We start from the raw sequence: 9,742 nt of genomic DNA, 5'->3' as shown, positions 1-9,742 counted from the left end.
GTTGCGCGCGCAGAAGCCTCCTCGCTCGCGCTCGGCTCACGTGACGTCACCCGTCATCCTGCGGGCGCGCTGACAGAAACCGGCCGAGGAACATCCAGGAGGACGATGCGCGTGGGCGAGTGAAGGTAGTTAAAAAAAACAAACCAAACAAAACAACAACAAACAAAAAAAACACACACACTACGACGGCACATAATCGTAACACATATCTTTCGTGACTGGCACATTTGTGGCGTTTTTAACCCCGCGCGGGAACGTTTAGTGACAACTGTCACCGCGCGTGTTAGCGTTTCTAATGGCACTTAAACAGGAAGTCGATCGGCAGTTGGAAGTACACAAAGTTGTCAACGGTTTGTGAAGTGTTTGCTTTGCTGTGAGTGACGGAGGTTGTTTTCGCATTTTGTCGGTGAGGATTTTTCTCCCGGTTTTGGAGGTTAAGCTAGCGGAAAAACACCGCCTCAAAAAAAAAAAAAAAACTACGAGCCGTTTTATCAGTAAAAAAAAAAATAAAAATAAAAAGCTGGTGTCGGTGAGGAAAGCTGATATGGGACAGTGTTGGGCAGCGACGGAGGAGCCTGTTGACAGCTGTACGTCATCGATCAGCTGTTTGGGTCGAAAGGGCTGCGGGAACAAGCAAGGCTTTTTTTTGTTTGTTTAGGGGGAAAAAAAATTTAAAAAAATGGTGAGATTCAGCTGGAAAACAAAAGGTCGTAGTGAGGAATGCACCCAGAGGCTCACATCAAAACTGGACGTGAATGATTTTTTTTATTTAAGCTGTTTGGAGCTGAAACCATTTGTCAATCCACAGAAAGTTAAATCAGCAACTCATTTTAAAGCAAAAAAAAAAAAAAACTCAAATATGTATGCAGTTATTTAATCACTTTAATAAAGTAATGTAACTCTAGTATGATTATACTGGCAATAAAGCTCGACATTTCAAAACTGTATGTGAACTAGGCAGTGTAAACTTCACAGCAGTACTCAACTACTGATAACGTGATACATTTTGATAAAATTTCTTCAATATAACTTGAAATAACATTTAACTTCAAGTTGTATAAATATATATATAAATGTAGGTGCATAACTGCAAAGTGAAATGAATACGTGTTTTTGTTTGTGTTTTTTTGTTGCAGTCTAGTGTCTATTTCCCTGTCTGTATGCAAATAATAATGCTGGACAGGAATATTTGTTGTTGTTGTTGTTGTTGTTGTTGTTAGAAACCTAAAAGTCTAAGCAGAAACAGACCAGAAATAGAAAAACTCACAATCAATCTTCTGTCAGAACTACAATAAAGCCGTCAGTGTTTACGAACATTACGAGAAATGTGACAGTGTCCGGATTACACTGCCCGCCTCAGGCCCTCCTCACAGCTGCTGTGGTGCAAAATATTTTTGATCTTATGTAATTTTATATTGTAGTAGAGATTAACTCTTTTACTGGAAATTGAATTCAGATGAATTTAATTTACATATGAGGGAACCAGTCTAAACAGATTTTTATCCAAACATGATCCCAAACATATTGTCATTGGTATGTCACTCTGTACTGCAATTAGTTTTGTTATGTTTTGCTTGACATACAGTATTTTCTGATACCGATGGTCGCAGCTTCGTTCTAGGAACCCGCAATGTTTTTTTTTGTGATTATTGATAATTAATAGTTTTAGATAAAGATAATGTTGGAGCCCCACATCGTTTGTAAAAAAAATTTATCGCACTGCGAGCCAAAAACATTTAAAAACGTGTCTTAAGTCTTTTCCAGTCATCCAGAAAGATAGCAGGCACAAGTTATTGATATTGTCAATCTATCCAACAACAGATACACACGTCATGTTGTAATACGACCACTTACTCCCGCTAACGCATGTGTTTGTGTTCAAGAGGATTTACTCATAGTAAGTATGGAGGTGGATGACCGTTAGAATTGAAATCATCCGTGTTGCTTAATGACATCAAAGTGAGAGAGACTCACGGGGTCGATGGCAGACAGACTCGTTTCAAAGGTCTCCCCTCCGGTTGTACTGGAAGTACAACCCATGATTAAATAGATAAGAGGACAATCACCAAAGCACCGAGTTTTGTTGCACTGTGAGGTCATCTGTGTGTTTGCCCGCGGGGCTTTCCTTCAAGATATGCAGTGGACATCACATGTCTGCCGCGTCGATCGCTACACGGGCAGATAGAAAGGAGGTTTGAAGTGCTGAGTCTCAGTCTCTCTCTCTCTCTCTCTCTCTCTGTCTCCCAGCCGTCCAGATATGGATTCCCAGGCTGTGTTTGACGCCTTGGAGACGGTATGCCAAAACAACATTTCTCTCCTTTGTGGGGCTTCCGATTTGCCGTACGGCGCCGTAGCCGAGCGCCTGGTCACGTGCATGAGGGAGATCCAGGAGCACGGACGAGCCCTGGAGCCAGTGGTCGCCAGCTTCACCGCCGTCTATCACCACTACGACTTTGATGAAGAGACGCCCGGGAATGGCTACCGTACCCTGGTCAAGGTACGACACATCCCACCGACCTGAAGGATATTTTTCTGAGCTTGGATTTCTTCTCACAAATCCTTTGTGTTAGTAAGCAAAAAAAAAAAAAAAAAAGCCAGTTTATTCCCTGTTTGATTGTAGACTGAAGTTATTAACAGCAGACACAAAATGTCACATTTTTATGATCATTTACAACACAAATAATACAATTGTGTTTAAAACGGCAAATGTTGGTTGAGATAATTGGTCGCTCAGATTTCAAAAGAGGGCTAAAAGGGGAGTTTTCAGATTGAACCTTGATTTCACCACAAAGTGACAACGTGACTGTGATTGTGTTCCTCATCCTTATCTCTGCTGAACGATTTAAGTTAGACGACCTCATTTGTTTGTTCGTACTGCAGTACAAAATACAGTTTTGTCTTAATTATGATCAATGATATATAAACTATGAAGAAACTTCACATGAAAAAGGTTTTACAGTTAATTTACCGGTTTATCATGTGAGGAATCACCAGTATGTTCACACAGTTAGACATTAAAGCAGGACCCCTGTTGATATGATTATATTTCATTAAATACCCTCATCAGGCAGATCATAAGCTACACAGCAGCTTGTAAACAGTTTGTTATATTTTACTGTATCCTGTAATTAAACCGATCAACGCGGCCTCCCTACCTCGTACGTGAAATTCTCCTTGTTTCTTTTTTTCAGGTTTTGCTGTCTTGCCTTTTGCACATTATTCACAAGGGCCGTTACATCACCGGTAATTACAACGGCGCCTTCTTCCGGGCGGATCACAACACCTGTGAGATGGAGGCGTACTGCAGTGCCTTGTGCCAGCTGCGCGCCCTGCTCCACCTCGCCCAGCGGCTCCTCAACGACAACGAGTACGGCCAGCTGTACGCCCAGCACGACGTGGAGCTGAGCCGCAGGTTCGTGCAGGAGTACAGCTCCATGCACAAAGCCTGTTTCTACGGCCGCTGTCTGGGCTTCCAGGTCAGCCCGTGACTTATTTTCTGAACCACTTTTTTTTTTTGGCGTGTCGGAGTTCAGATGTTTCGCTAGATGCTGGTTTAATCACCCGTTTCTCCCACTCACGCTACTCTTTGGCGTACACTAATTGTTACTGCTTTAATTGTTGACGTTACTTATTAAATGCCGTTCTGGTTTGTTTTCACAGTTCTCTCCTACCCTTCGCCCGTTCCTCCAGACTGTTGTCATAAGTATGGTTTCATACGGAGAAACATATGGGAAACAGCAGTCTGGGTTAGGTGAGTATTTTTGCCTTAAATGCAGTGGTGTAGATTCAAATTCAACTCTCCGGTCTTGCTTTGACATTTTCAGATGTGATCCTCTTTAAAATACGTTTTCCTCCCCCTCCAGGTATGGCAGCTCTTTCTCTCCTCACATCAGGGAAGTACGTCATCGATCCAGAGCTGCGGGGAGCCGAGTTCGAGCGCATCACCCAGAATCTGGACATGCAGTTCTGGAAGTCCTTCTGGAACCTCACAGAGTCCGGCTTTATAACAGTAGGCAGGGTCAAGTACTCTTCCCTTTCACTACCTGAAGTGCTCTCCAGTGTTTGAACTACTCACTCACCTGCTTGTCCTTCTCTATGCAGGGCTTCAACAGAATATCCTCTAACCCAGTGCAGGTCAATTTAACCCTGACTTTGCCTCCAGTCCCTCTACGCCTCCCTCTGGCCTCCGACCCCAGGCTTTCTGCCACCGTGTCACCGCCAATCGCCCACTCGGGCCCCGGGCCCGTCCACATGCGGCTGATCTCCTGCGAGCTCCGACAGGGACAGGTGAGGACCTGCAGGTGTAATACCGGGAATTAAAAAAATAAATTACTACTACTAGTGAGGAAACATAAAACAAGAGGAGGTGGTAAAAGGAAATAAAAAGTGTGAGCGAACTTTATTTATGTGGCAACAGAGGTCACAGAGAGAGAGAAAGGGTTAGTCCTTACATATGGATATATATGTTTAGTAAAATGTCCCCACGACACGGCATGTGATGATTTTAAGGTTTGACATTATTAGAAGAAACATTACAAAATGTTAACCAATGAGGTATTCAGTACGTGAGGCAGACCAAAATATTCAAGGTGCTAATAAAAGGCACAGGAAGTAAAAGTAAAAGATGAATGTTGTAAAGACAGTTTTGGTATTCATTGTAATGATCTCTAGATATTAAAAGGGGACTTGAAGTTTATATTTTAGCTAAATAACTTTACTGTTCATCGTGTATGATCTGCGTTATCGCTTTGTTTCCTTCATTATTAATTACTCTGTGACTTGTCCTCTTACTTTATAGGACAGTGAAGAGCTTCAGGCTTTTTCTCGTACAGATCCTCCCCCCATCTCCGTGTCCCACCTCCCCTGGGTGCAGAAGCAGCCTCGCTCCCCCTGGCTGCTCATCCACTTCCACGGAGGAGGCTTTGTGGCCCAGACGTCCAAATCCCACGAGGTACAGCAGAGCACGCTGGTGGAGGACCGCAGCCGTTAACAGTGTCTTCATCTGCTGTAGCTGTTTGTTAAAGTCATCGTAAGGTTAATTTTACGACTTGATCTCTTAATCCCATTATAACAGCTAATGTAATTATTTTGTTCGAGATCTTTCAGTCCTACGAACTGTCTGCAAAAGAAACACATTTTTTGTTGAATGTACTGACAACAAGCAGCTCTTGTTTGCGATCCATCTCTTCTCTGTCCACCCTCCTCGTGCATCAGAATTATCTTCGGAGCTGGTCGAAGGAGCTGAATGTGCCTGTGCTGTCCGTCGACTACTCCCTGTCACCCGAGGCGCCCTTTCCCAGAGCCCTGGAGGAATGTTTCTACGCCTACTGCTGGGCACTGAATAACTGCCACCTGCTGGGTTCGTGCACGAGTCACACGACATTACAGTGAAAACATCTGGGAGAATTCATGCCTTGAACATTTCAGGGTGTCTTTGTCGCGGGAATCGCTTTTCTTATCGTAGATTTTATAGATGTAAGCGACTTTTGCGAACCGTAAAGATAAGAAATAAATTAGGTCATTGCACACGCAACACCAGAAGGGATATGACTCAGCGGGAAAAACAAAGTCAGCAGAATAGCGAGACGGTAAAATAAACAGTGAAAGTAGAGCAATATAAATAGAGTCGTGTTACTATGTTGGTTTGCACTAGAAGCAATGTCAACACGACACATTGAGTTCAAAGCATTTGTAAGTGTAAGCAGCTACTTATAGTTATTCCATATATTTCTACTGATAGACTCACTTGACATACATACATATGTAAATTCTAACTATGTATAAAAGTCTCTGTACAACTTAAAAATGTATCGATGTTCACTTAACAGCTGTAGATAGCAAATGTACACGGTACACTAGTAGTGTATGTCGTAATACTGGTTGTCCTTTGCTCGGGGGTTATTATTTGTATATATTATATATTTGGTTGTCTATTGTGTTTTTCACCTTTTTGTTTTGACAAAAAAATTTGGAAAGTGCTCATCACGAAGCCCCAAGTGATATCTTCAAATTCATTTTGTTAAACCTACTGTGCATTGATAAAACACTTGAAAAAAATGATCCATTTCATAGTTTCATCTCGTAGTGGTAGTGTAAAATGTTTCAGACAAAAACATTTACCAAACAGTCTGCTATGGAGTTCCTGTTGTTTATTAATACTGTTGCAATTGTTATTACCGTTATCTAGATACTAATAGCTCCATCTGTGTGTCCCAGGCTCCACTGCTGAGCGGGTTTGTCTGGCCGGAGACAGCGCCGGAGGGAACCTCTGCATCACCGTGTCCATGAAGGCCATAGCCTCCGGCATCCGAGTCCCCGACGGCATCATGGCCGCCTACCCCGCCACCTTGCTCACCACTGACGCCTCGCCCTCCCGCCTGCTCACGCTCATCGACCCGCTGTTGCCTCTTGGTGTCCTTGCAAAATGCATTAATGCCTATGCAGGTATAGGTATGTGTGTGTATATGTGTATATATGTGTGTGTGTGTGTGTGTGTGTGTGTGTGTGTGTGTGTGTGTGTGTGTGTGTGTGTGTGTGCGTGCACAGGGTTAGGTGTGTGCTGTTTTCACATCTCATTTAACACACAAGTATATAGATACAGAATATCAGAATTTATGTTCGGAAAGAAAGATGAGAATAATGAACTACTTTCTGATCGCTTCCGTCTGTGTCAACCGACTTGGTTTAATTTTTAGCACTGTGGCATCGCCTCGTCACTTTAAAGGTTTGACTGGCCAGCTAGATATTATTAACTTCCACAGCGGAAAGCTCTGAACCTCCAACAGGCCATTATACGTAAGGACGGCATACGATATATCCACACTGACTAAAAGATCAACATTAGAATTCTCAGACCTCCTGGAATACAAACACTCAATTGGAAGATTCAGGAGATTATACCTCATCACATTTATATCTGGATTTGGTTGCCGAGCACCTTAGATCCCTTAACAGACTGCGGGGGCGACAACCTCAACTTTTCAACCAGGCTTGTCAATGATTTTTGAACCGATATCCGGCTGCTGGAGATCATAAGCCAGAGAGCTGCTCTCTGTGAAAGATAGAAAGTCTTGTTTCCCATCGCGCACATTAAAATAAACATTCACAGAAACGTATATGAAGATGGTCTGCTTTCTTTATTAGACACTTTAAGGATAAAAAAATAAATAAAAAAAAGAAAAGACAATTTACTTTATCATCTTCTCCCATTCGTGCCGTTCAACTAACCTCTGCTATTCAGACTAATAACAAAAAGCCACGTAAAAGTATATCTGATGGACAAATCTACTGACTTGATACCTTCACTGATAACTCGAGTGCCACATCCATGTTGTATCTCACCCGTGTTCTCCTGTATTTTCTGCAGCGTTTTAGTTTCCCCTGCTGACCTCGCTTTCGTCTTCCTCCCAGGTGTCGACTCTCGGACGTTGCAGCCCGCGGTGGAAAGCAGCAGTCTGAGCAGTCTGAGCCGGGACACGGCCATGCTGCTCAGTGACCTCACGTACGGCGCCTCCAACTGGATCCAGTCCTTTCTGGACCCGATGCGGCCTTCAGGCGGCGCACGCCCCCAGTCGCAGAGGCAGAACGAAGCCCGCAGGGCGTTCACTCTCAGCGCCGCACCGAACTCTGACGGGCACCTCGATTACCCGGAGGGTTTTGCGCCTCTTCGCTCCGAGTGCCTGGCGTTTGTTCACCAGACGTCCTGCCCCATTATCAGGAACCCGTTTGTGTCGCCCCTGTTGGCTCCGAACAACCTGCTGAGAGGCCTGCCACCTGTACACATAGTGGTAAGAGAGGGGGGAGGCAACGAGGTGTTAAGACTTTCTCAAAATCACATCGTTTATTACAAAACCTCAGGACAATTTATCCACTTAGCCTCAGCTATTTTCAACAAAGTGTCATTTCAGCCGAAACACAGTTAAATATTTTAAGATGGGCTTTTCTTAGCTGCTCCGGGGGGCATCTTTTTGCACCTTTAGTCCCAAACTTTGCTGAAGTTATCAGGGCAATAAGTAAGATTTTCAGCCTGATAAATCTGAGATGTGGTCAGTAATTTGGTGATCAATAACCAGGCTGCAAAATGTGTTCACAATGGTCATGCTACATCTTCACCTGGTTCAATGGTTGGTCAGCCAGATCAACAAAAATGACTCAGTGGCTCTCTTATGCAATCATTTTTTTTCTGATTATTTCCAGATTTATGTTAAAATATGTGGTCTCAGACATCATTCCCGTTGTATGTTAGAGTCATATATGAAAACATTTTTGCATGTATATTAGAACAGGGTGAATATGTCCGCTGATAGATGCAGGAAATTGCAGTAAACAGATGCTGTGTTTGGATTGTCCACTGGATAGCTCATATAGTGGAAACATGGACAATCCAAACACAACATAAAGATGAAGTCCTTTGGAAACATCACTGCTGCACCAGAGACTTGACAAGTGGATTTTTTTATTTTTTTTATTTTTATTTTTTTTAACAAATCTACATGATCTGTATTAAGAAGAGAAAATACAATCGAACAGTCTTGTGTTTACTGTTTTTTTTTTTTCCACATATGCTCAAAGGTCCAGTATCTGTTAGACTATAGTCTGTTATTCTCAGCAGATTGTTCAGTTTCCCAGCAGCTGACTGTTTTGTGCGTCCGCGCAGGCCTCTGCTCTGGACGCCTTGCTGGATGACTCCGTGATGTTTGCCAAGAAGCTGCGAGCCATGGGCCAGCCGGTGAGCCTGACGGTGGTGGAGGACCTCCCGCACGGCTTCCTCAGCCTGTATCAGCTCGCCAAGGACACGGAGGTCGCCGCAGAAATCTGTGTGGCACAACTGAGGGAGATTTTCGAGAAACCGACCCACGGTCTTCGCAAGCGACAGAAGCTGGAAGAGACATTTCAGAGCACCAATCCGTCGGGCTGATTCACCGGGCGTTCTGGGGACTTTGTAGTTTTGAGATTTAAGAGAAGAAGAAAAAAAAAAAAAAGAGATATGACATCATGTGGTGAGAGTGATGTGGTGAAACGAATTATGAGCGTGCAACGGAGGAAGCAGAAGTACTTACGCTGCACTTTAAACTTACACTCCACAGCATATTCTGTCGGCAATAACGCTCAAGAGAGCCGCTAAAAAAAAAAACTTCAGCGATCTACAACCAGCACTGACATGATCATAAATGATTACAACAAGTATTTTTCTACCAAGCTTTACATTTACATTCAGCTCAGTGGCAATATTACTGACAAAAACTCACTTCAGAAAATCACCATAACCAGCTCCTGCAGTAATTTATCACCTGATGTGAGATGTTTCAGGGAGGGGCGGCTGTTGTGCCTTGAATTTAAAGTTATGCTGAACACACTGAAGAAGAAAAAGCTTTGTTTCACTTTGCCTTCATTATTATTATAATTCAACTTACCAGGATAAAAGGTCTACTTGTATTGGAAGCACATTCCAGGTGCACTGTATTATAATTATTACTATAGTTGGGTTCGTTCGGTGTATGATCTGGTTTTGCCAGTTTGTCACATGTTTACAACAAACTGATAAAAAGGCCTTCATATTGTATTTACCAGACGTGTCTGGACGCGAGTGGGAAAGTAACTTGTTATACTGTACAATAATTTCCAGTATTTCTTCATGTTGTTATATTTAAAGCTTGTATTAAATGAAAACCTCAAGGATTGTTTGTGCTTGTTTGAAACTTTTTGCGTTGAGGAGGAAATCGGAAAAGGTACTCGATGTTAA

The 9,742-nt window shown here is 43.1% G+C and overlaps 1 protein-coding gene across 2 annotated transcripts; it reads left to right on the top strand.

The window, feature by feature from the left end:
* lipea (lipase, hormone-sensitive a) lies at positions 1–9,679 on the top strand. 2 transcript variants are annotated; one of them, XM_069720882.1, is made up of 11 exons: positions 1–125; positions 2,248–2,497; positions 3,192–3,476; positions 3,661–3,751; positions 3,864–4,009; positions 4,102–4,287; positions 4,799–4,951; positions 5,215–5,359; positions 6,217–6,444; positions 7,411–7,787; positions 8,657–9,679. In XM_069720882.1, exons 2-11 carry the CDS (start codon positions 2,258–2,260, stop codon positions 8,915–8,917), a joined length of 2,112 nt encoding a protein of 703 aa, XP_069576983.1. In that variant the 5' UTR covers positions 1–125; positions 2,248–2,257; the 3' UTR covers positions 8,918–9,679. The 2 variants fall into 2 exon arrangements, with proteins under 2 accessions (XP_069576983.1, XP_069576982.1); XM_069720881.1 differs by having other exon boundaries at positions 6,217–6,450.
* Positions 9,680–9,742: the final 63 nt, after the last annotated feature.

Source organism: Brachyistius frenatus, unplaced genomic scaffold (genome assembly GCF_029030835.1).
Source record: "Brachyistius frenatus isolate BFR_SWC_R1_liver_20210118 unplaced genomic scaffold, ASM2903083v1 Contig_253, whole genome shotgun sequence".
Classification (NCBI taxonomy): Eukaryota; Metazoa; Chordata; class Actinopteri; family Embiotocidae; genus Brachyistius; species Brachyistius frenatus.
The sequence above is the reverse complement of the archived record's forward strand: the minus strand, read 5'-3'. Positions and strand labels throughout refer to the sequence as shown.